Below are 27,169 nucleotides of genomic sequence, written 5' to 3'. Positions count from 1 at the left end.
AAGTTGTTATTTATTATTATTTTGTTATTGAAACTGGTGCAACATTAAGTAACTACTGATTGGGTCATCTTGACCTATGCAAGTGTAGTGTTCGCTCACGCGGCCCGCACTAACTTGAAACCCCTTCAAATAATACAATCCCGTTTTTGAAGGATAGCCGCCGTAGCCACATGGTTCGTCCGGAACGTGGACCTTCACGACGACATGGACCTAGAGTCCATCAGTAAGTAGGTATCTACAGTCGGCATCAGTGCGCCATTTCGAGAAAGCGGCATGACACGAGAACCCTCGCATCGTGGCCGCCGGTAACTGCATTCCCGATCCTGCAGACCGAATGGTAAACAGTCGACGTCGCCCAAAACACCTCATTTCGGATTCTCCCGCTCCACTAACGGTACTTTTAGATAGCCCAAACACCGGTCATCGGTCTCGTCGAACCCGTTGCTTGAGACGAAGGGCTCGGCGAGTAAATTAACCCACAGCCCACTGAGTTTCACGCCGGATCTTCTCAGTGGGTCACGTTTCCGATCCGGTGGTAGATTCTGCGAAGCGCTTGCTAGGGCCAGTGTTAGCAACGTCATCAGGTTTGAGCCCCGTGAGCTCCCCGTGAGGCTACGCTGAAATGGTATGTCAAGACCATCAGCTTACGTTGTTGCGACGAAGTTGGCTACGCTAAATTGCGGAATCTCCACTTTTATTTACTTAAACGAAATCCATTTCTTATTAATTTTGTCTAATTATCTATATATTAATACGTGAAGCAAAAACTTTGTATCCCTTTTTACGAAAATTGCGCGTACGGAGGAGTATGAAATTTTTCACACTTATAGAGAATATAGAGAAGTGCACAATGCTAATATTTTTTAAAAATAATGCATACAAGATACATTAAATCAATAAAGAAATCATTACACACACCACATACCATGTATTTGACGCACACACGCATGCATACTATTTATTGTCAAACCTTTGTTCTTGACGTCTGTGGTCAAATTGAAAATAGATTAAATATTGTCTTTATTAATATTTTTTTATTACACTATAAAAATTGGCGAAATTTGTGATTATAGTATGTGTACAAACTTACAATTCCAATTAATTATAGTCGAATTTTGACTACTGTGGGACCTCTAGTATATTAAAATACATCTTGCACTGTTGGTGCATTGATGACATTTTTATGCTTACTTCTTCATTCGTCAAATCGAAGCGATTTGGATTTGGAACACAATACATATATTTATTGATGTTGCTTGATTAGGAGTAATTTGATTTTTATGGAAGTAAAATAAATCTTCGCATTACCTCACTGTATATTTAGATGGGGTACAAAAATAGAACATTTTATATTTCCATACTTTTATTAACGTGACATCACAAGTCACTAGGTCAACCCCTGGACTATTCCTAGTATCTTTTTTTCGTAAGCGAATGAAACTAGCATCGATAACTTGTTTACACAAAAATAACATGATATATTTTATTCAATTATTTCAATTCATAAATTTCATACAATTTAAATGTAATACAATTATTGGCAATTGTTTATTATTGATTTTCGCGAGCCATGGTTTCGATCATCATAATTAAAACTGCAACACTTTTACAGATTAATCTCACGTTTAATATTTTAATTTCACAATTTCCGAGTCATTTAAATCTGTCTATTTAGTCTGACCACATAAGCAAAACGTAAAAAAATATTCGAACACCAGTTGTTTACGAAATTACAAATTAAATCTTAAATGTAATTTCAAAAATAGGATTTGATTCGTTATTGTTTTAATACAGATTATCTGTTGTTAGAGTTCATTATGCGTTTTTTTACACGAGTGCCGAAAGTGGGCAATGTCTTTCGAGTCTATGTATCTATTATATTTCATATTATTTTTAAAACATTAGATTTGTCTTTGTTGTATCAGCTATATACGGGCCCACAAAAAAAAAAAAACGATCTCGTGGCGCGGTGGCCTTCAAATCTAAATCACCCAAGTCGGATCCGACTTAGCTCCGAATAAAAATCATTATTTGACTGACAATAAATTATAGTTGCAACGTAAAGGTTCAGAGATCAAGTTTTATTTTAACAAAATTCATTCTTACGTTCTTTAATATATGAAATAAATTGTAATTCAAATGCATTTTTTGGTTTACATCATTTTTTATAAATTTAAATAAATAAAAATATATTCTGCTGCCAATTCTGAATACATTAATATTAAAGTAAGCTGATAATTAAATTTATCCTAGAAAATCCCTAATTATTGGTCAATGTTAAACGGTAAGGTTCAATCAAAATATTCCCATATAACAGACCAGAGCGCTGACGTCACAAATGTCTCCTACGTCATCAATTTGAGGCCAATGATTTGTGTCGATACTAGTATTAGTTGACACTCCGGGTCTGAGTGTGCGTCTTATCTCGTTGTTCAGTGAGTGGAGGATATTGAATGTGGAACAATTTTAATTTAAATGCACATATCTCTAATTCGTCGCAAAAACCAACTAACCTATTGGATATCAGGGGTCCTCACACCCGATCCCGTAGACCGGATGGTAAACAGTCGACGTCGCCCTAAACACGTTATTACGGATCCTCCCGATCTATTAACGGTGCTTTTAGGTACCACAAGCACCGGTCACGTTTCCGATCCGATGGTCAGTGTTAGCAACACACCCGGTTTGAGCCCCGTGAGCTCTCCTACATGTCAGGGAGAAGCTGATATAGCCTCTTAAGGCTATCAGCATAGGTAGGGAAAAAAGGGGTCAGTGGTTAGTGGAAGGTATAGCGAACCACAAAGGAAAGGTCTTCCACCGAAAGGGTTTGAACAATGAAACTGCGAACAAATTGACCAGGGTCTGCGTCAAGACACCTCCGCAGCATACTAACTTATTTATTGAACGCCTGGGCATCTATTGAAATCAGATTCTGGTTAAAGACACTAGGAAAACTTTATGTCTAAGCCATTAGATTCGACGCTTAGAACGCCCGGAAAGTACTCTGTAGGGGTCACGATAAATTAGAGTTCTAGTGATTTCTTTGGAAGTTGCGAAGGCACAGCTGGATTTCACAGCTGGTCCAGTCTGCAGATATTGTGAGGAGGTGAAAGCCTGTTTGTGACTGCTGAACTTTTGGCAGCATATGATACGTAGTCTTCATTGAGCATTTTCTTTGCACGTGAAGGATAGTCCAGCTTATGCTGGTTTTGGAAGGATATTTAGCACTCTGGGACTGTCATAATAGACCCACGTGAGTCGCAAAGACGGCTGGCTAGCTTTATAATCATACCACCCTTTGCGAACAACAAATAAATAATGAAAACCACTTCATTCACAATCACTTTACAGATTTGCGTCCATATTTTTTTTTATACAGGATACTCAAAATTTGTAATCACTAATTCTAACCTAAATTATCTGTATTTTAATATTTTGTTTTAAAAAAATAGGTAAAAGTTAATTATACGTTGCTATTTTCATTCACTTTGCCAATTGATTTCTAAGTCTCATAAAAATATTGCAAATATTGACTACCTAATTATATACATTTTAATATAACGGTAAAAATATAAGAAAACCACATATTTATATATATAAGTAATGAAATTTGATTGAGTTATTAAATTTTGATTTTGATATAAATATAAAAAACAAATATGGAACTTTTAAATGTAATTTTTGACACGTTTAAGGAATTATTAATGTGTCTGCGCCGATTCCGAGGTCTGATACCTGAAAAAAAAGAACAAAAATAATTAAAGGACACGGTGCGTAGTGACAATATGTCCAAAAATGGTTCCTCATAAAAGACACGCTTTAGAAAATATAGCGCCTTGATATTACTAAATTACTTCACTATTTTTAGATTTTATTTGGTATTTCTATCTGCGATGAAAAATAGCTGTGTTTTGGTCTAATTTACCGTTAAAGAAACTATATAGGATAATAGCGAATCTAAGTATTAATCACAGAATATATAAAAAAAGGATTTACTTACAACTACATATACTACTTAAGCTAATATAGCGTGCAAGATGTTGAAGTTAGCACGATTTTTTTACGATGTTTGAACATCTATGGTTTTACCTTTGCAGCGGATGGAGTGTTTGGAGAAGAGCACGTGTATATGAATAGACTAAGAGAAAGCGAAAGTCTAGGGAGTGAAGTTTTAATTTTTATGTTTAATTTTATTTTTATTGTGTTGATATATGAACAAGCTCATATAGTGTTGCCATCATAAGGTAAATTCCACCATACACAATGAGACATGAGGTCGAAGACTCAAGAATGGTTGTACCTACCCGCGAAAATTTTAAATTATTCCTACTACAAATAATTGCATAACTTTATAAATATTGCAGGTTTGATTATGTATTATTACACGATGTTAGTTTTTTTTTCATTCGTGAACACATGTTATGTATCCTTCCAAAAGTTGTACCAAAAATTGTAAAAATTGCTGGGTTTGAACCCATAGTCACATCGCTCGGTACGATTACATCGGTCATCTTTTTTTTTTTTTTATTGCTTAGATTGGTGGACGAGCTCACAGCCCACCTGGTGTTAAGTGGTTACTGGAGCCCATAGACATCTACAACGTAAACGCGCCACCCACCTCGAGATATAAGTTCCAAGGTCTCAGTATAGTTACAACGGCTACCCCACCCTTCGAACCGAAACGCATTACTGCTTCACGGCGGAAATAGGCGGGGTGGTGGTACCTACCCGTGCGGACTCCCAAGAGGTCCTACCACCAGTGAATCCTTTAGACCACGACAACTTCAAACCGCTACAAATTTGTACTCTTTATACTATAGTTTTGAGTTACCAAGCACTAATAAACAAATCTTACATATATCTATAAAAAATAAACAATTAATGCGTAAGTTTCTAGGACTTAATGAAAATTACTTCTTTATCTGCCTTTACTGATAAACACATCTTTAATAAATTTGAGTAATTTAGACATACTTCAGAACGAAATAGTTTATCGGGCTGAATAGTATTTATAAGACTCTGTTTTCTCTTCCGAACAAAAACATAAAAAAATGGTAGAAAAACAGTTATTCAAAACAGGACCTGCAAGCTTTCAATTAGGTTCGTATTAATCAGATACTGATGATCATGAACGCCAAGAACGTATTTAAAAGTACATTCTAACAATGTAAATACATATAAAGACTAATTATGTACAGACATGACATGACATGACAGAATGTAAATATACAGAGTGAACACATTTAGCATTTCGAACGTTGAAATTACAGGGCAACTAAGGACTTATGCTACAAATGTCAAATTAATTTTAATTGTGGGTAGCCTTTAAAAAAGTCTATCTCAGATTTCTACGGGACACCGTATACATTACGATAGCATTTATTTTTATCTGTCAATATAAACGCATTTTCTTGTTATAAAAAATCGTTTGTCGTGTTCCAAATGCATACGGGTTTTACGGTGGGCGAACCAAATCAAAGTTATCGCTACAGCGGAGGACTAAATCAATGAGCCAAACATTCTATTCGCATGCATTATTACCAACTCTATTTGTCACCGAAATACGTAAAACTTACGTCTTGTGACAGATCCTTGTTCAGATCTTGTATGTCCTCTGTGTCGCTTATGATGACCCACTTATCGTCATTGACCGTCTACAAACAATGCAAATTACTCCTTTGATTATACAACACAGAAGAGTCTTTATTACTGTGCGATTAATTTTAGATACGAAAAACGGTTTATAACGTATTCGTTCTTGGCTGGACAAGAGAAAATCCTATCTTAAGGCAGTTCAATGTACTAAAACGTTGTTGTTGCAAGTACGCTTACGCCACCTGTAGCACGACAGCGGTACTATTACAGAAACCTTCAGTGAAATGTTATTAGCGACTTTAGCGACGAATTATTTAAAAACGCATTAACGACAAACTTACAATGAAACATTGATTTATGTGTACGTATAGAAAATAAATGTGTAAGTTTACCAGCCCTATGAGTTTCTCGCCGGATTTTCTCAGTGGGTCGCGTTTGAGATCCGGTGGTAGATTCTGCGAAGCACTGCTCTTGCCAGGGCCAGTGTTAGCAACACTTCCGGTTTGAGCCCCGTGAGCTCTCACCTATACGCTAGGGTGAAGCTGAAATAGCTTCTCAAAGCTATTGGCATAGGATTTTTTTTTTTATTGCCCTTCTAGGCAGACGAGTATACGGCCTACCTGATGGTGAGTGGTTACCGTCGCTCATGGACTTCAGCAATGCCTGGAGCAGAGCCAAGCTGCTACCTACCGTTAAGTAATCTCCACAAGGCTCGTTTGAAGAAGGATATGTGGGAAAAAAGAATGTACGTTTACCAAGGCCTCGGTGGGGTTGACGACCGCCTTGTGCGCTTGCTTCATGTGGTCGTTGAGGGCGAAGGCTCGCGCATAGCTGGCGCCGCACAACGAGCAAGAGAACTTCAAGTTGTTCTGGCGCAAGTGCGTCTCCGTGTGCACTCGGACGGCGTATAGCGATGCGAAGGGCCTGCCGGGAAATAAGAGCATTGAAATTGGAAATAGTACATTCTGCACCAAGATGTCCTATTTTTTTCCCGCGGTGCACATACTATTTTTTCTCCTACCAGGCGGAAAGTTCGACATTGTAAATAACTTAGCACCCGTGGAGTACCGAGCCGGGGTCCAGGGGCGAAGCCCTGGCGGGGGATGGGCGGACCCCGCACTCATAAAAAAAAAACAATTTAACTATTTCTTAATAAACTACTACTAATTGAATAAGAGCTGTCTGATGAACTCATCTTTGTTTAATACTTCACTATTAAATTTTATTGCCTTTTGTTTATATCACTTTTACACTAAACACGATATCGCAAATTACCCGAGCACAACAATGGCGGAGTGGCACAAATTTTAGGTGCGTGAGAGCAGACGTAGAAACTAACGCGCATGCGCACTTATCAGCACCTAGGGAGCAAAAGTTAGACTTTCTTTCCTGTACAGCGGGACGAAAACCGAACTTTCGGCGTCGGTAGGAGAAAAAATAATAATCGTTTTGGCACCGGGTGGAGCAATAATAAGCGCCCTGACTGCTGGATCAAGGGTTGCAGGTTCGATTCCCACGTCGGGCACATACATAAAGAGGTTCGTTTTTATTCTTTATCTAGATATTTAATATGTATGTATGTAAATATGTATATTAATTCCTATAGCAGTAAAGAGAATTTTGGTTTGTTATCGTATTGACCAGCTAAGATTTTTCCTAATTAATTATTTTTTATTATATTTATTGTTTATATTTATTTATTTATTCATTGTTCTATACGAGCGAAGCGATGCAGTACAAAAATATAGATATAAGAAGTTTACGAAGGACCCATGTCAGTGATACTTGGGAGTGGCCTTAGGTTGGAATCTTAAGGTTTCATTTTTTATTTATTGCATCGCTGGCGTTAATGACAAATTTATAGCGTTTTTTTTACGTTATGTTATGTTACGTTATGTAACATAGATATAACCAATTTATCACTTATCGATTACATAAAACACGTTTTCATTTTTTTTAATTCAATTCCTTCAGTTTTACATTTAATAACATTGTAATTGATTCTAACCCGTTAATTGAATTAGTTTAAGTTTCAACTATAATTTGTTACCTGTTACAGTGCTGACACGAAAACGGCTTCGTGTGAGAATTTTTATGTCCAGCGAGTTGCACCGATGTCTTGAACGCTTTAGGGCAGTAAGGACACTTGTAGGCTCTGACGTCGGAGTGGGTCAGCAAATGGTGGTTGTACACGCTGTGCGCTTTAAACCTAAACAAAAAGTATTGTTCACCGGTAAGAGCATATACGAATATAAAAAAGAACTAGTAAAATCGAGAACACTCGAGAAGTTCAGCGCCATCTATTAGCCAATAGCGGAAACACATATCGAACCTACTCGACTTGTCAGGAATTTTCTCGATAATTCTAGGGATATCGTATCGACCATAAAAGCGTAGCAGGGATAAAACAAAGGCAGTGAGTAAGCGGTTCTACTCGAAGCGAAACAGCGGACGGATCATCTGAAGCGAAGCGGAAGAAGTGAATTGAGAATTTTAAAGTGTTCCTTAAGTGTTCTAGCTTAGAACAATTAGAGCTTCTAAATGTTTAATACAATTTTAATTTGTATTTCGGTAGAAGTTTTATTTATCCCGAACCCCAGCGCGTAACCGTATTCATTCTGAGTTACTTACATGCCACTTACTTTTGTTGATAAATACATGTATAACTTGAGTAGTTTGCTTTTATATTATACGATTTTACTGATCGCAGGATGTAGGGTAGTCGCAATAGTCATTCGCCCCGGTATTAAACGGTTTGAAGGGCGGGACAGCCGTTGTAACTATACTGAGACCTTAGAACTCATATCTCAAGGTGGGTGGCGGCATTTACGTTGTAGATGTCTATGGGCTCCGGTAGCCACTTAACACCAGGTGAGCTGTGAGCTCGTCCACAAATCTATTGAATAAATTGAAATTTCGACTTCGTGCTACAAAGTGGGTAGCTTCACGTTGGCATAGCTATTCCAGTGACCACTTAACGTTAGGTTCCCGAGAGCGTATCTACCTATGTAGAGTACAGCAATATCCATTACTCATTTCCTTTTTTTTTCCTGAATTTCAAAAAGCCTATTTGAACTGTTTAATTAAACTTAGTAACTGTTTAACAAATTTACCTTTTCCCGCAATGCGGACATTCGTAGGGTCTAGCTCCGGTGTGCGTGCGCATGTGTAGCGTGAGGCAGTACGAGACTCTGAACGATTTCCCGCATATCTCGCACGAGTGGGGCTTCTCGCCTGAAACAAATCATTATTTTGTTTAACTCATCATCTATAAACTAGACAGGGCTTGTAGCAATATTCGTGTGTGATTTTTTATTGCACTCGTCGGCAGAGGAAGGTACGGTTAAACTAATGACGAATGATTAGCGTCGTTCATGGACGTCAGCGATGCCAAGAGCTAAGCCTAACCGCAGTCTACCGCTGAGTACTTTCGGTAAGCCTCGCTCGCTTAAAGCAGAGGTCGACAATGTGCGGCTCTTTGAACTCTTGAGTGTGGCTCTGGCACAAATATCCTACGAGCTTGCCTGGCATCTAATATTATCCGGATGTGGTCGAAAATGCCGGTTAATAGTATGTACGGTCATTTAATATAGCACCCCTGACTAACGTCGATTATTATATATAAATATTAATCGAAGCAGTATACACTATAGCATTTATTTTATGATTTGCAATAATAAATGTTTACTACATTTACAAACAAGATTTGGCTCTCAATTTTTTTTAGTCGTTTTAATTTGCATATTTGGCTCTTTGGTTAGTAAGTTTGCCGACCACTGGCTTAAGGGGATTTCATCCCAAAGCCAGCTGATACGTGGCAAAAAGGTATCTGGAAATACTCTGTGGATGTATCCAATGGTTCTCTAGGTAGTATGGATGAACTCTGCTCCAGTGGAGGGCGGTGTGATAGTATAAATGAAACGAGCTAGTATACAGTACAGACACGGATGCCATCACAACGTTTCAATTCAATCGGATGTATGACGCGCGAACCAGCATCCCACTTGCAAACAAATAAGCCACAATCATTTCATTATATTTATTGGTATGAAAGGAATCTGCAGTTATGTATTAAAGTACTGCTCGGGTGTTTGTATTATATAACGCTAGACGTGTACAGTACGACCGACGTAACTTGGCGAGTCTGAATATAGCCGCAGGTCAACTTTCGCGCATGTACACTTGTAAAAAAAAGTGTTATTAGCATTCATTTTTTTAAATCAAAATACGAATTAAAATTTCCATATACAGGGACCAAGTACAAATAAAATGAATATCAAAACACTATGAGAGAGAAAGCTATAAAAATAACGTAATAAATTAAAGAGAGGTAATAAAAAAATAATAAATTAAGACAGAAAGCGGTAAAAATAACGTAATTAAATTAATTCGAAAGTAAGCCCAACACTGCCTTCAGTTGCGATCCGCTGTACTGTGCGTTGCGATACACCAGATCGTTAGCAACTCTAAATAAAACTGTCAACATCTTTTACGCCTTCTTCTTTTTCTTTTTAAAAAAAAAATCAAAAATTATGTTTGTCGGCCGTCGATTTAAAACACTATTATGCTTTGGTGGCATCTTTGTTAACGAATAGTATAAATGCCAAGGGACACTCAATACTAAAACAAATTTAAACACAAACAATCTTAAAACTAAACAAAAAACTGAGCACTAAACAAAAACAGTATAATAATAACAAATCAATGAAAACTTTTGTAGCCGCCCGTACTCAAGACAGAGATAGCGACACGAACACGACACTAATGCTAGCGTGTGAGTGAGACACATTACCGCATACCGAGAATTACCGAATTTATACGATGTCAAGAAAAGGGATGTCCAATATGCGTGTTTGAGGATGTTGTTTAATCGATTTTTTTTCAAATTGATTAAAATTTATATAAAAATATATATTTATATTCCATTTTATAGGAGGTTTAAAATATTCACGAACAGTCCCTATTGTAGTAGTTGTTGATAAATAACTGATATTCAACTAAATCATGTCTTTCAACCAAGAAAATAAAGTGTTATTAGTTTTTTTTTTTTATTAAAGATGAAGTCTCGTTTACTAACGACAACATTCAATATGTTTGTAAATCTCTTTCATTCATTATCTCATATAAACAAAAATCAATAAATTCCAAACCGATAAAAATCGATTGTGATATTTGATTGAATAAAGGGACGATTGTGTTTACATAGAGTCAATCCCTAGCCTAGACCTCCGCCCCGCGCACGTTGCTCATACCACCATTTGGTTCCTAAAAACGTTTGTGCGCAGCCTTCTGCGCGAAGTTCGGACTCGCCAAGTTACGTCGGTCGTATTGTACTGCGGTTTCTCTTGCGATAAATTTGAAATTACGAAGTTATGAAACATGACATTTTTTTTATTCTCAGACAAAGGAGTAATTTGTGGTAAAATCACGTACCGGAAAATGGGGGGAATCGGGACACTTTTTAAGTTCGACATTGATTTTTATAGTTATAGTAATAAAACGGAGATCAAAATGGTTCCGGTAGTTTCAATTTTTATTTATAATGCATTAAGACATAGTTTATTACAGAATAATCATAAAAAGCTAAAAAAAACCACTTGTCCCTATTCACCCAGGCAATGGGTGAATCGGATTACACGACGTATGGGGACAATAGTTTTTCACTAGGGCTGGCACTATTTGTTGTTAGGTACTAGGTACCCAACTTTAGGTAATTAGCTTATTAGCTTCTTTCATGAGTTACAAAACTTTGATGACTAAATTAAACTATTTAATCTTCTTAAGCACTAAATAAAAATCATTTTCAGTTCAACAAAAGTTCACGACTATAACGACCATACTGTCTTATTAAGTTACATACGAGTAAGTCATATTTTCAATGCCCCAACCACCTCTCAGTTTGTGTACTGTGATGAGTATCCATCATACAACATTATTTGACAGATGCCTGAATTATGCTTACGATATGTTCCAAGATAAGCTTGCATATATATTTTACACTGGTGGTAGGACCTCTTGTGAGTCCGCACGGGTAGGTACCACCGCCCTGTCTATTTCTGCCGTGAAGCAGTAATGCGTTTCGGTTTGAAGGGTGGGGCAGCCGTTGTAACTATACTGAGACCTTAGAATTTATATCTCAAGGTGGGTGGCGCATTTACGTTGTAGATGTCTATGGGCTCCAGTAACCACTTAACACCAGGTGGGCTGTGAGCTCGTCCGTACATCTAAGCAAAAGAAAATAAAAAAAATATATATACAAGTTCCGAACAAAAACATTCGGACCGTCGGTCTACCGAGCAATATCACCCGCTCGGTGGAAGATCTTCCCTTCGTCGTAAACCTTCCTACAGTAAAAGATTTTGATTGCCCTAACGTACTGACCTGTGTGTATCCTCTCATGCTTGACCTTCTCGTGCGGTCTGGCAAACCTTCTGTGGCAATAAAGACAATTGTATGGAAGCGATTTGTCCTGTTTGTTTACCGTTACCTGGGAATAAATGGATCAAGTTATGAAAAATCATATTTTTTCATGTTTTAGAGATAACAATATAAATAAATAAATAAATAAAAATCATTTATTGCCTTTCACATCACAGAAAATAAAATGAAATACAAATAAAAGAAAAGAAAAAAAAGAGAAAAAGGCAAAAGGAGGTGGCTCAGCTATTGCTGTTCGAGGTTGATAAATCGAACAGCGCTGATTTTCAGTCACCCCCGTTTCCCCTTGGTTCTTTGCGGAAATGAAGGCTAATTACGTGTGTACATACTTAGAATAGGGTATAAATTAGTAAAACTAGTAAATTATAAAAATTTAAGAAAAAAACAAAACAAAAATCAAATTAAATTGTGAACCCGAATACATACATATATAACATAATAAGCACACAGTAACAACACCCCGTAGGCAGCCCACAACGAAACAACAAATAAAATAAAATAAAGCACGATAATACTATTACTAATACTGGCAAGCAGCACAACATTTACACTTGTACATTAAAAATAAATAAAAATAACTTTAATAAAAGGAAGTTTTCACAAGCGAGGATTAAACTAGTTCCTATAAATACTATAATGATTCACGTTAAAACAACACCAGCTGATTCATTTTTATTTTTGTTAAAAAATACCTTTTTGTATAATTTCGTTATATTTTCATTTATACAAACTGCATTAAATAATTAAAAATAAAAACGAGATACACCTAAAAAAATATTAATATTAATTTCACTTTATTAAGAGTTAAAATGTTTTAAGTCGAAAAGGCCAAAAGACCAAAAGACTTAAGACCTTAGTTCAATATATTGGAGTCGATGTTCGTACCCAATGATAATGTAAATTACGTCATAGCTATTACTACACTCCTTTATTTTTCGACTATTATTTAAAACGCACTAATTGTTCTATAAAAAATATCTATTACTGTTGCGTGGAAAACACTATGTTTAAGAAACAATTATTCTATCTCAAGTTTTAATAAATAATAATTAAATATTATGATTAGAATATTTTATGGACGTAATTTTTTATCGTTTAAGCAAAGATTTAAGCAGTTCACTGACCTTTTCTAAATTATGTACGTTCATATGCATCTCGAGATACTCGTTTGAGTTGAACTTCTTGTTGCAGATACTGCAGTTGAACATGTTGTTCGTTTTATGAGAATTCTGATGGACGGTCAGATATTCGATTGGTATTAGCTTATTGCACACGCGGCACAAGAACCGTTTGCCTGACGACTCGGTACCGTCCTTGCTGTTCACGGGAAGCTCAATGGGGCGGGCTCTGAAAGAAATAAAAAAGTTAAAATTTCCACAGCATATGCCTACAAAAAAAAATTACGTTCTTTTACGTTTCCCAACTGAGTAACGAATCTTAAAGTCTCTAAAATATTATCAACGATGATGGCAACACAGTACGACCCACAGAGGGCCGGAATAAGAAAATGAATGTTTGTAAGAAAGTCCTATTGTAATCAAATAATGGTTCTCTTACTTTTGTGGATCGTGCATCCGTTTGTGTAGTTTCAACGATTTATTAGTTGAAAACACCGTGCAACATAGTTCACATTCATATGTCAACGGTGCTTCTGCATTATTATCTAAAAAAAACTACGAATTTAAATTTATTCAAATTAACGTCTAACTAGCAAATGTTTTTCCGTATATTTGAGGAGTTCCTGATACAGCGACATGATGCGGCACAGTGACGTAATTATACAAATAATTAAATGGCTCGAATGAAGCGAAATGTGTACTCTGCTTCAGAGTTGATCTATCCGCGATATACCATTTTTGAGGCCATCAGCGTAAAAGTAGCCTAACCCGCATTTTTTCAAAATTGGTGCTTCTAAATTGAAATTTATTTGAAACAAATCAATTTTGATGCAAAGCCGGCCTATCCCTAATTTCAGCGATAGATAAAAGATGGCTTTGTAAACACTAATTTCGCTCGTATTGCTTTTGCCTACGAAGCAGTGTAAAAGTAAATTCAAACCTCGATATCTCCATACTAACTATGATAAGCTTTGCCACTTTTGCACTGACTACCTCATTTGTGGTACCTACTTTACATGTCGTACGTGACTATCATTGAAATAATAATTATATAATCATCCAGTGGGCATTAAAAGATTTCAAGTGTCACATCTCGTGCAAATCGCCGATACTTCAAAAAACTACTCAAATCTGAATCGGAATAGGTATATAATTCTTTACCTTGTTTTGGTTTATGAATTTTCATATGTGCATGTAATGATTTCGAATTCTCATATACGGCTGAACAATGCGGACATGCGTACTTCACTGAAAAAGAAAATAATAAAACAACATTAGATTTGACACTTATATTTTTTTTACAATCTTGGAATCATCTTCAGTTCAAAAATTTACTGTTATGAATTTTGTAAACAAACTATTCTGCTTAATCAAATAGCAACTTAATATAAGTTTTTGATTCTGTTTATAGAAACGTTTTATCTTTTAAACAGTAGTGCATCTTAATGTAGCCATAGTGATATTTACATTGAGTTAAATTATTCTTTATTTTAAATGAGCAGAATAGCTCAGGGCCCTCCATTAGCTATAGTAAATAGTGTCTGGATCCCATAGACAACGTCGATATTGCATAGAGAGTAAACATTGAAGTCTCAATTTTCTAGCCGAAGTCGTCGTGGCCTAACGGATAAGACGTCCGGTGCATTCGTGTTGAGCGATGCACCGATGTTCGAATCTCAGGCGGGTACCAATTTTTCTAATGAAATACGTACTCAACAAATGTTTACGATTGACTTCCACAGTGAAGGAATAACATCGTGTTATAGAAATCAAACCCGCAAAATTATGATTTGCGTAATTACTGGTGGTAGGACCTCTTGTGAGTCCGCGCGGGTAGGTACCCCACCCCGCCTATTTCTGTCGTGAAGCAGTAATGCGTTTCGGTTTGAAGGGTGGGGCAGCCGTTGTAACTATACCTGAGAACTTTTTTTTTTTTTCTTTTTTTTTTTTCATATACCTGAGACCTTAGAACTTATATCTCAAGGTGGGTGGCGCATTTACGTTGTGAATGTCTATGGGCTCCAGTAACCACTTAACACCAGGTGGGCTGTGAGCTCGTCCACCCATCTAAGCAATAAAAAAAAAAAAAAAAAATTAGTAAATGACTGCCATAGACTCCTAATGGGAATGATTATATTTGCCTCACGACAGGCAGCATAGTTACCTCCCTGTACAGGGTTGGAACACACCCACCATACTCTCATTACGTAATTTCTCTAAAGAAAAAGTATCAGGTTGTGTTTACATTTATGGTTAAGGTGTTTAGTATTTATGTACTTACAGATCTTGCACGGTTTCGATTTGAAGTCATTGATATTTGGCACATATATCATGCAAGACTTACAATAGTACATCTTGGCCAAATCTCCATTTTGTAGCTTTATAGCTTTCACTACCACTTTATGGCAAGCAAGGGGCTTATCTGAAATGAATGATATTTTAAATTTAATTTATGAAGAATTAATGTAATGTAAACAAATCTTATGTAACGAAATGGTAGTTATGTGTTTTTAGGTGTTACAAATGTATGAATAGTGTTTTTAACGATAGGATGACCAACATGGCTATGGCATGTTCAGGTTACTTGCTGACTGGCAGAAGATATATGAGGCCAGGAGCTGCACCTTGGCTGTACACACCGTCAGGTTAATAGTGACTATGTTGTAAAGTACACAAAAAAGCTGCAGGTTTTTTGCACACAGTATTCAACAGTCTAGATAATGTTTGGTAAAGATTTGTCTACCAGGGAAGCCTTATTCAAATAGAGTCCTATTAAAGCCACCTAACCAATTCTTATTGAAATGTTTAACTTGAAAAGTTAAAGTCATCCAGCAATGCACCTATAATTAATGCTTGATTTATTTAGTACCATGTGACTTATTTAGTTTTAAATCAATAGACAATCAGTTAAAAGTTTTAAATGTTGGGATTAAACAATTACCCTGCTTTTCTTCTTCCATTGTATTTTCAAGATCTTCAATCAATACAATTTTTGACGTAAACTCCGACTGGTTATTTAACAGCGACGATAGTTCACTGCTATCTGCTAATGGATCTAAAACAGTTATTTGTCACTCACATTATATGACAATATAAATAGGTACTTAAAATATTGTGAAAATATAGAAATTTTACCTTCCAATAAAATTTGTATTATGTTTCCTAAGACGTCCGAAGTCCATTATGAGAGTACATCGTATGATTTCCACTGCAGGTCGCTAAATTTGACTACTTCCGTTTCCTAAGTCCCATCTACAGCGCCCTCTATAACGTCTGGAACCGAACCAACAAGCAAAGACAAGCCGCCATATTTGTCATTGTTCGGCTCATAATGATGGATGTAGCCCCAGGAAGACATTATCTGGACTTCGGACGTCTTAGGAAACATAATACAAATTTTATTGGAAGGTAAAATTTCTATATTATGTGTTCCGTTTGACGTCCGAAGTCCATTATGAGAGACTGTTTGTTATCTCCTGGTGGCTTGTATTTGAAATAAAATAAGATTTATTTAAAAAGCAACAATGTGACTTATTGTGTTTAATTAAGTAAAGCTTAAATTAAGCACGTAATTTAAATTAATTGAAGGTAACCGTATAATATTACCCACTGAATTCAAATCGACCTAATAAGATTTAGGACGAAAATACTGAAAAAGATTTCTCAGAATTTATATCAGTGTTTGATGCATTAATAATAAGTTTTTGATAGAACTTTCTAAAAGTATGCTCATGTTGTCAGTTATCTTTAGCTGAAATATCATTAATTTGGTAATTTCCTACCCAGTTTAAAGTTTTCACCACCGCTCTACAGCTTCCAACTGAGGCCTGAATACCTGAGTCTCCTAAAAGACTTTTTACCCAACTACTAATCCTCGCTGCAGTAGCTGGCTTAGTGGAGCCTTTAGTTGCTAAGAATAGATTAAATATTCCCACTGGTTTGCTGTGTCATATTCACTAGATTGCGTAGCCAGTATACTGCATCGATGATCAATTGGTCAGGAGCAGCCACGAATGTCCAACTGGACTGTTGGTGTGAAGATCAATTAGATTTCGACCCAAATATCAGTAATTTAGAAGGTGCAGGCTTTGTCAATGTTTCACTGTCGGGCTCGAAGCTATTTTTTATATCCGACAGAGTTTCACAAACGGACGCTATATAACAGACTTATAAACTAGAATGGTCCGGTAGGAGAGACCATGAGATAAATACAGATAACAGAGAAATCTAGCTACATTTTCTAATTCGGGTACACGAGAATAAATACATTTTCTTGACAAAACCTTACCCCTTATTCCAAATAGGGGCGTATGTTCTTATCGTAGACTCTCCTGCCGATGTCCATGTCCCTGTCAGCGTGTCCCACCCAAAATGAACCAAGCTTCCAGGTGTAGATTGCTGACAGCCTGGCGGTAGCATTGTCAGTGTCCACCAGACTGATGTTCAGATCTCTGAGCTTCTTGAGTCGCTTGAGGGCAGGTGATTTCAGGTCTGGCCTCCACAGGGGCTTCTTGCACTTGGGTACCACTAGTATGTACCGACCTGAGGTTGAGTTGAGGTGGTCCAGCACTCTGGATATCAGACTGAGCGGCGGAAACGGCCATGCTAGTCAGTAATGCCAAGATCTGCTGAACGCGTTGTAGAGGCAGGCGTTCGAGTTTTGCTTTGATGGGTGGACGAGCTCACAGCTCACCTGGTATTAAGTGGTCACTGGAGCCCATAGACGTCTAGAACGTAAATGCGCCACCCACCTTGAGATATAAGATCTAAGGTCTCAAGTATAGTTACAACGGCTGCCCCACCCTTCAAACCGAGACGCACCACTGCTTCAGGGCAAAATACCTACTCGCGCGGACTCACAAGAGGTAAACAGTTTTTTTTTTTTTCCATGAGCGGTCCGAGACGCGAACAAGTTCCCCACAGGCTGAATAGCCTAGTAGTTGCTTTTTCTGTGAGATACCACTCCAAGCCGCCGCGATTGCGTAAGAGGTGATCGGCTTCAGTGTTGTACAGTCCCGGTAGGTGGTGAGGGAGAAGTACAACTTTGAGGTGGTCTATTAAGTTAAGCAATTTTCCAGTCAGATCTAGCAATTATCGTGACCGGGTTCCTCCCTCGTTCTTTATGTAGGAAAATTCTGTTCTGTTGTTTACAAGGGCTCCCCACTGAATGTCCGACGCGTCGGTGATGACGTGGTTCGTGGCCATTCTCTGTGGATGAATTGGTGTGCTCTGACTGACTTTCTCTAACCACCAATCCAGCTCTGTACGTACCTCGTCCGAATACTGCTTTGGTAAATGAGGATACCTCCTGAGCTTGTTGCTGTGGTACTGCAAGGACTCGGCAAAGCAACTTTCCCCGGTGGGTGATGAAGGTCGCAAAGTTGAGATATCCTAAGAGGCTTTGCGCCTGCTTTAGGTTCCAACCGCCGGCAGTAAGTCGCACGAGCAAATTCTTGGGCAGGGACTTTGTCTTGGATTTGGTGTCCCATACGATTCCCAGAAAGTCTATCAAGCTCGTCAGTGTCATAACCAGTTGCTTAGATGGGTGGACGAGTTTACAGCTTACCTGGTGTTAAGTGGTTACTGGAGGCCATAGACATCTACAGCGTAAATGCCGCCACCCACCTTGAGATATGAGTTCTAAGGTCTCAGTATAGTTACTTGAGATTTCAACAAGTCTTTTGCCCTTGCAGGCAGACGAGCATACGGCCCACCTGAAGGTGAATAGTTACAGTCGCCGATGGACTTCAGCAACGCCAGGGGCAGAGCCAAGCCGCTGCCTACTGCTTAATTCTCTCCACAAGCCTCGTTTGAAGAAGGACATGTCATAGCGCTCGGGAAACACCGCGGAGGGAGCTCATTCCATAGCCAGCTGGTACGTGGCAAAAAAGACCTCTGGAAACGCAAACTGTCAATGAACGCAGCGGTTCCAGATAATATGGATAAGCTTTGCTCCGATGGCGGGAGATGTTCTGCCCTGGTGTACAAGCACATAACCACTAGTCGCAGACCCTTCTGGCGATGTATTTCGGATATTTAGTTTGTCACTGAAGCAAAAATCCGCGGTGGTGCAGCTAAGCCGAATGGCAGACATATCATCTGAAGTAGACGACCCTGATAACTGATCCCGAGAAACGTCATTGATAGATGATAATAGGCCTGGCTCATATCCAATTTGACATTCCAATCTGTTATAAAACTTAGGAACTCGATGGTGGAAAAGGTGAAAAAGACTGTTTCATGTACTTGTTCAATGCCTTGAGGTTGAAAATTGTTCGATTTTTTATTGGTCTTGGGAAGTATGAAAAGAGGAAATCTGAAAGATGGTGTCGGGGGTGCGGGTTCTAAAGCTCTATTGAATTAAATTTTGGATTTTGATTGACATAAAGTTATTATTAATTTCAATATTACGTTTGGTGGATCGAGTCCAGGTGTTTCGATATAGTCTTAGACATCCGCCTGAAAATGCTGTTGAGTAATTTATTTTTATTTCCTGATTTTCGTTCCACTTTGTACTTGTTCCCCCCTCCCCGTTTTTCTTGCCGAGGAATTATTTGGATAGCATCGCTCAGAATATCTGTTTTCGGCCTCTTTAGATGTATTGGAATGTGGCCTACCTCGACATGGCTTTGCATTGGCAGTACAACCCGAGGGTTCCGGCGATGCGGGCCGGATGCGAGTAGCAGACGGTGCCGCTTTTGTAATTTATCAATACCACCAATTTTCTGTATATATGCCAATAATAAGTTGGGGTTAAACATATAATCACAAGAAGAAGATATTTTCTCTATATCTTCCCTGATATATCTATCCTTTAATTTCTTTATGAGGTATCTACGACGCTATCGTATAACCTCGGCTCGCTTACCGAAAATTATTTGAAGGATATCGTTAGAAACTTTTATAGGCGAAATCGTTACCGAATAGCTGTTTAAACTTTTCGTAAATGGCGGAAGTATTAAGCTGAACATTCTCTGAATTTGACCAGTCGGCAAGGTTTTGTATGGCAGCATAACGCATTCGTTCTGTGCCAAAAGAGCATTAGATAACGCAGGAAAACATTTTTTTTTTTTTTTTTTGAACCTCCGAATACTGCACCGCGTTCCAAGTCGGCTAGTCAAATCTTTGCATATCTGGTTCTTTTATAGAAATGCTCAAATTTCAAAACCTACCCGCTTCTGGTAACGGACGGTCTGGTGGCAGACGTAAAAACTATTCGTCGTTGTCTAATTTCGATTGGAAGTTGAAACCAGATAAGACATTATTATTATAAGATGTTGGTATTTGTAAGTGTAAAAGCGGGACCACTGGTTTGAAACAAACTTTCTACTTCAAATCTCGAAAGTTGCTTATAACATTTTAAATTACTAACTTCTTAAAATATTAACGACTGCACGTGGGAAAAAACGATGACAAATATGGCGGCTTGTCTTTGCTTGTTGGTTCGGTTCCAGACGTTATAGAGGGCGCTGTAGATGGGACTTAGGAAACGGAAGTAGTCAAATTTAGCGACCTGCAGTGGAAATCATACGATGTACTCTCATAATGGACTTCGGACGTCAAACGGAACACATAATATTATTATTTTGTTTACGAATTTCTCCAACACAAAATCTATTAATTTCAACTCTGATGAAACCTTACATAACACACATGCATATATTGTTGGCGAAGCTCATTGTTTTTTGGCCACAAATGATGCCACGTAATGAATGCTGCCGATCCAGATTTATTAAGTTTGAGCGACCATTTCTAAAATTAAGAACTGATTGAGTATCGTTTAATTTTACTAGTGCTGAATGGCCAATGTACTGCTGAAGTCCAGTTTCTATAAGTCAAGATAACAAATTGCTAAGACCTTACAAATAGAGAAACATATTTTAAGTAAGCCCTAGTAACCATACCATGGGGTTGTTGTGGCATTAAGGATAAGATGCCTGGTGCAATCATAACGAGCTATGCGACTGGGTCGGTGTTCGATTTCAGATCGAATTCCCTTATTAAATTTTCTAGTTGTAATTATAAACCACACAATTACAGTATTAAGCCTATCATATGTCTAGCTTTCATATGTAAACTGTGGAAAACATCTGTCAAGGCTTTAATAAGCAAGAATTCCACATGACCACTACTGCTCTGCCAAGAGGAACCGATTATGATCATGTCTAGCTTTCAGATATCAACTGCTGACTAGCAAACTTTTTGTTCAACACCGGCATCCCACATAAGTTTTCATTATAAACAAAGAGGGCCCTTTCATTTTATTACATTGAGGTCCAAAAAGGCTAGTTACGTTAATGGGCACACTTACACTGTATACAAATGTAGTGTAGTTATATCAATTAGTACAAATTTCTTCTTGTTCATTATATCACTAACCTTCTATAGGTTCTTCAGACATTAACGGATTTGAATTTGTCAATAATGGTGCTTCAAGAATATCTCCAGTTTCTGTGATCACCCTTCGTGATATTTGTTTGTCTTGCCCATTTTCATCTTCAGTTTGCATTGGGTCATATGTTAATTTATTTTCTACTTCATCTATTGGTTCCTGTTCATTTAATGAAATAAATTTATGAAATGTTTAAGATGTTTTGAGTAAAAGTTCAAAACATGACATTTTTACATTTATGTGTGTTTTTGTGTTTTCTTTCATATAATCATACTAAGTTGATGTCATGATTAATAGTGACCAGCAGCTATCCCTGCCACTCAAACCTGTCACCACTAAGGAACTTACACAGTGTAAACAGTCTCTTAAAAATAAAAAAAGCACCTGGTTTTGATTTAATAACTGGTGAAGTACTTGAGAAATTTCCCAAAAAATCATTAATATGTTTAACAATGTTATTCAATGCCATCCTCAGAGTAAATTATTACCCAAAACTCTGGCAAATAGCACAAGTCTGCATGGTTATAAAGGGTGGAAAACCGGTGTCGGATCCAAGTTCATATAGGCCCATAAGTCTTCTACCTGTATTGTCTAAGGTATTTGAAACGGTCTTTCTAAAAAGACTGAAACCGCTTTTTGACCGGGAAGAGATCATACCGGATCATCAGTTTGGATTTCGGGCAAAAGATTCTACTGTTGAACAAGCACAGAGTAGTTCACAAATTCGACAATCCATAGAAAAGAAAGACCACAAAGAAAGACTAAATGAGCACTCAATTGAATTGGCAAGGTAAGTATATGCTAGACACAACTGGAGATGTAAAACGTTTAAAAAGATATATTTAGATATATTAAGATTGTATAAACTCCTACACTTTGTAATGCACAAAACGCACTTTTAATACATTATACATAATATGTATATATCATAGACTATACCGAAAATGACTCACTTCAACTACAACCTCCTGATCATTATGATAGTTTTGTATGTGTTCTAGTACAGAGGAGAATGATACTCCACAAGTATTGCAGCTATATATATTCTCTTCTTGATTCAATTCTTTTTCTTCTACTCTCAATGCAGTTAAGTTGTCTGATTCTCCCACTACATCTAAAAAGAAATTTACAGAAAACAATAAATTACAAGTACCTATATATTATAACTAGTCAGGTCATAAGTATTGTCACACAGTAAAAACTTTTCTTTTAGAATGCTGGCCACAAAAAAGTTTATTGAATTCGAATTTCGAATTGTTCATGAAAATAAAAATGTATACTTTTAGAATTTTACTCATTTTTAAATATGGAGTGGACGCTTAAAGAAGACCGTGTTGCAGTTATTGCGTTGCATCGTTGCGGTTACGCGCCAATTCAAATTTTTAACATACTGAAAAATTTGAATATAACCAAAAGGTTCGTTTATCGTACCATCAAACGATACAATGAAGACTCTAGTGTAGATGACAGGTCAAGAAGTGGTCGCCCTCGGTCTGTTAGGACTCCAGCAGTGATAAAAGCTGTGAAGGCGCGAATTCAAAGAAATCCCAAACGTAAGCAGAAACTGTTGGCCCTTTGGATGGGGTTAAGCAGAACCACGGTGAAAAGGGTGTTAAATGAAGACTTAGGGCTTCGGGCATATCGAAGAAAAACAGGACATCGTTTGAATGCTCGTCTAATGGACCTGAGACTGAAGAGATGCCGCGCTTTGTTGAAGCGGTACGCGGGAAAAAAATATCGGAAAATTCTTTTTTCGGATGAAAAAATGTTTACCGTAGAAGAGAGCTACAACAAACAAAATGATAAGGTGTACGCACACAGTAGTGAAGAAGCAAGCAACCGTATTCCGCGTGTCCATTGAGGTCATTTTCCATCCTCGCTCATGGTATGGTTGGGAGTTTCTTATTGAGGCTTAACAGAGGTACATTTTTGTGGGAAAGGTGTAAAAACGAATGCAGTTAGTTGTGTATCAAAATACAGTCCTGACGAACCTTGTGGAACCTGTTTCTCATACCATGTTCAATAACAGGCACTGGGTATTCCAACAAGATTCGGCGCCAGCTCATAGAGCGAAGAGCACACAAGACTGGCTGGCGGCGCGTGAAATCGACTTCATCCGGCACGAAGACTGGCCCTCCTCCAGTCCAGATTTGAATCCGTTAGATTACAAGATATGGCAACACTTGGAGGAAAAGGCGTGCTCAAAGCCTCATCCCAATTTGGAATCACTCAAGACATCCTTGATTAAGGCAGCCGCCGATATTGACATGGACCTCGTTCGTGCTGCGATAGACGACTGGTCGCGCAGATTGAAGGCCTGTATTCAAAATCACGGAGGTCATTTTGAATAAACTTTAGTGTCATAAGAATCTATGTTTTGTTAAGTTCATTTTGGTATATGAATGGTTACATAATGAATAAACTTGTTTCAATTATTTTACATTAAACATGTGACAGAATTTATGACCTGACTAGGTATATTCGGTTATAACGTCTTTACGGTTATAGCGACGTCAAACTTACGTTCCTTGAATTTAAAGCATACTTTCCTAAGAAATTCATTTGGTCATAGCGACTTTGGATATAGCGTCAATTTCGGGTATAATAGTCTAAGATCCCGCTGCAGGATTGGTGCGTTCATCGATTTTTTGCTTAAAGCCAAACTTTTATGTTTATTTATAATTAGGAGAATATATATTTACTAGGGTGCCTATCAAAATTTGGCCGTCATTATTTTTAATTGATTTTTGGTAAAAAATTTCGTTTATTTATTTTTTAAATAAAATAACGTCTACATCACGGTAATTTATATGAAGATTCTAAAAAATCACGGTTGCCGTTGCGCACCTGGCCGCACCTCTTCGCAGCCAGGTGTAAACACGTATGATTTCGATAAATTTATACGTTTATAACGTATATTTATTAATGATATGTCAAATTGAAGCTTTGGCTATTAATTATCATATATGGTTGCTTAATTAAATCTGGCCGCAAATAAGGGTTACTGGCTGTTAAAGATGATAAATATTTAAGGTAGAGTGAAAGAGAGTTAGCGCATAACATCACTTGTTAGAAGAGGATAGCGATTGCCGGCTATGCGACGCTTTTAAGCCATTCGCAGAATCTACCACCGGATCGAAAACGCGATCCACTGAGAAGATCCGGCGAGAAACTCAGTGGGCTGTGTCTGAGGGTTAATTTACTCGACGAGCCCTTCGTCGCAAGCGACGGGTTCGACGAGAACGGTGACCGGCATCTGTGCTAAGTAGTCTTCTACTCAGCACGGGAAACTTATGTGAATATTGACAATTAATGAAATTATTGAGTCTGTGCTTCAAACACAAGAAAAGGAGAATGAAGAAGAGGAAGAAGATTGCAATCTAAATGAAATTCCAACAACTAGAGATGAATTATGTGCTATAACAATGCTCAAAAAGTACTGCTTATTTTGTGAAGGTCAAAATAATTTAGATGTAGAAGGAATTATAAAAATGGCACCTCACAACGTGCAGAAAAAACTAAACTTAAGCAGTGCTCTATAACACATTTTTTCAATAACACCCATGTATACCATAATTACAATTTCAGTCTTACAATTTTAAAATCTGTAGATCAGTTGCTAGATTCACTTTGCAATGTGTATGAGCTAGTACAATCACGCTTTATAAGATGAGCCAATTGACAACCAAACTACAGCGACCAATAAATAGTATGGGTTTATTTACTGATCTACTTATGAACTACTGTCATCCTCTCCCTTCTGTTGCACAAGTTTTTATTATAATAACTTTTAATATTTTACTGAAAAATGTTAAACAGTACCTTTAACTGTTAAAGAAATAGTTCCATCATTGTTCTGCTTAGTTACAATAGTGTTTTCTATGTTACGGTTGGTTGGATGAGTTATAATCATGTATCGACTTTCTCCATCTTCTTTTACTAATTTCAACTCCTGAGTTTGGAGGCAAGGTTTCATCAACTCCTTACCAATTAATTCAACATACATCTTACCAACATCATTCCCATCTATTTGAGCATCTAATGCATGTGTTGGTGTTGTGTTACCTTTAGCAGATTGGTCAACAGTTTCTGAAAGCAGAAATAACTATGTCAGCGCTTATATTGAATTTATTTCAATAATCACTTTTAAGAATAAAGTATACAGAATGAAAGCAATGTAAGTTTATGACGCAAATGAATATTTTTTATTCAATTGCTTTAATTACTGCAATTACTTTAATAACCAATATCAAACAGAAATAAAAAATCTTACAAAATATTTTTTTATACCGATCCCACTTAAAAATACGATAATATAAAGGAGGTTTGCTTTAAATGTTCTAATGTTGGGTGGGTACCAGCACACATAAAGTGTCACTTGAAACATGAGTTGGAAGTCTCACCTAAATTATAAAATACCAAATTCTTTAATAAAATAAATAGTATGAATATCAGAAATTATTTAAAAAGTTTCCTCTTTATTTCGTAATTATGAAAAAATTGGATTAAGCTACTTTATGCCAAGAAAATAAAATATGTTTGATTATTAGACACACAATAATACGTTTTTACATGTAATATTCTTTTACCACTTGATAATACTTCGAAATGTTCGTTTTTAATATTATCAGTTTGATCTTGTAGTATGACCGAAAATTCTTTTATTTCTTCCTTTTCTTTTTGACAATCATTTTGGGTTAGATGATCAACTAGATGTACTAATGTCGCTTGTTTATTATCACAAATGGGACAGTATAAGTTTTTCAAAATATTAATCAAATGTTCTAGCAGTGTACTCTTAGAATCAAAAGTCCTATCGCAACAAACAGGACATTTTATACTGCTGTCTTCCATTTTTATGAAGAATTACACAAGTCCTATTCAACTGTAGCAATTACTATCCTAGAACATGTATTGTATCACTCATTATTTTGAACTGTATTCATTATTTTGTAAACATTTCATTTTTAAACATTATGGGCTACATTCAGTTTGTATCTAAATTCTCAACACTAAGTCCATGTTTTACTGATTAACTTCACACTAAATTTCGAAGAAAGAAGAAAGCAATGATAAACTCGCTCACTCAGCGCAATTTAAATATTAGTATAATCTATGACAAACTCTCATCTTCTTTTTTTCTATTATGGCAATTATCTTCTTGCAATGCTTTTTTTTTAAGAGATTTTATGACCTGGTAACTAAGATCTTTAAGTCTTGTCTTATTTTACTTTATATTCTTAATTTTATGAAAAATGATAATATGAAGTGAAATGAAATGAAGATGATTAATTTGAGACATTAATCAACTGGGATGAAATTAAATGAAATGAGATGATATGGGATGAAATAAATCGCAGTAAAATGGTGGTCATTTACTGAGATTTTTTTAGTGGACTTTTTGGGGGATCCCGAGAAGTTACGTCCAGCGGCTTTGTTTCTTTTTTGATAATGAAAATTTATCACAGTGTAATATCACTTACTTACTTTATCAGTGAAGGAAAACATTGTGATGAAACCTGCACACCTAGATGTTCTTAGGATTTTCTTAGGTGTTTAATCCACCAACCAGCACTAGGCCAGCGTGGTGGACTAAGGCCTAAAACCCTCTCAATGGTAGTGGAGG

General features: G+C 37.0%; 1 protein-coding gene across 2 annotated transcripts; it reads right to left on the bottom strand.

The window, feature by feature from the left end:
• Positions 1-1,345: 1,345 nt before the first annotated feature.
• LOC114251589 (uncharacterized) lies at positions 1,346-26,694 on the bottom strand. 2 transcript variants are annotated; one of them, XM_028185915.2, is made up of 15 exons: positions 26,133-26,629; positions 25,366-25,632; positions 22,497-22,657; positions 21,531-21,702; positions 16,093-16,206; positions 15,433-15,573; positions 14,313-14,399; positions 13,591-13,696; positions 13,158-13,380; positions 11,977-12,082; positions 8,709-8,829; positions 7,646-7,804; positions 6,351-6,519; positions 5,577-5,654; positions 1,346-3,735 (listed from the first exon to the last, which is right to left on the bottom strand). In XM_028185915.2, exons 1-15 carry the CDS (start codon positions 26,395-26,397, stop codon positions 3,691-3,693), a joined length of 2,214 nt encoding a protein of 737 aa, XP_028041716.2. In that variant the 5' UTR covers positions 26,398-26,629; the 3' UTR covers positions 1,346-3,690. The 2 variants fall into 2 exon arrangements, with proteins under 2 accessions (XP_028041716.2, XP_028041717.2); XM_028185916.2 differs by lacking the exon at positions 5,577-5,654 and having other exon boundaries at positions 26,133-26,694.
• Positions 26,695-27,169: the final 475 nt, after the last annotated feature.

Source organism: Bombyx mandarina, chromosome 03 (genome assembly GCF_030267445.1).
Source record: "Bombyx mandarina strain Sakado chromosome 03, ASM3026744v2".
Taxonomy (NCBI): domain Eukaryota; kingdom Metazoa; phylum Arthropoda; class Insecta; order Lepidoptera; family Bombycidae; genus Bombyx; species Bombyx mandarina.
This window is presented reverse-complemented; position numbering and strand designations above follow the sequence as displayed.

Coding starts and splice junctions, on each gene's coding strand:
- LOC114251589 (XM_028185915.2), bottom strand. CDS start 26,397: ATGGAAGACAGCAGTATAAAATGTCCTGTTTGTTGCGATAGGACTTTT. Junction 13,697..14,312: donor AATTCATAAACCAAAACAAG/GTAAAGAATTAT, acceptor AGTTTTTTTTAG/ATAATAATGCAGAAGCACCG. Junction 13,381..13,590: donor CGGATGCACGATCCACAAAA/GTAAGAGAACCA, acceptor TATTTCTTTCAG/AGCCCGCCCCATTGAGCTTC.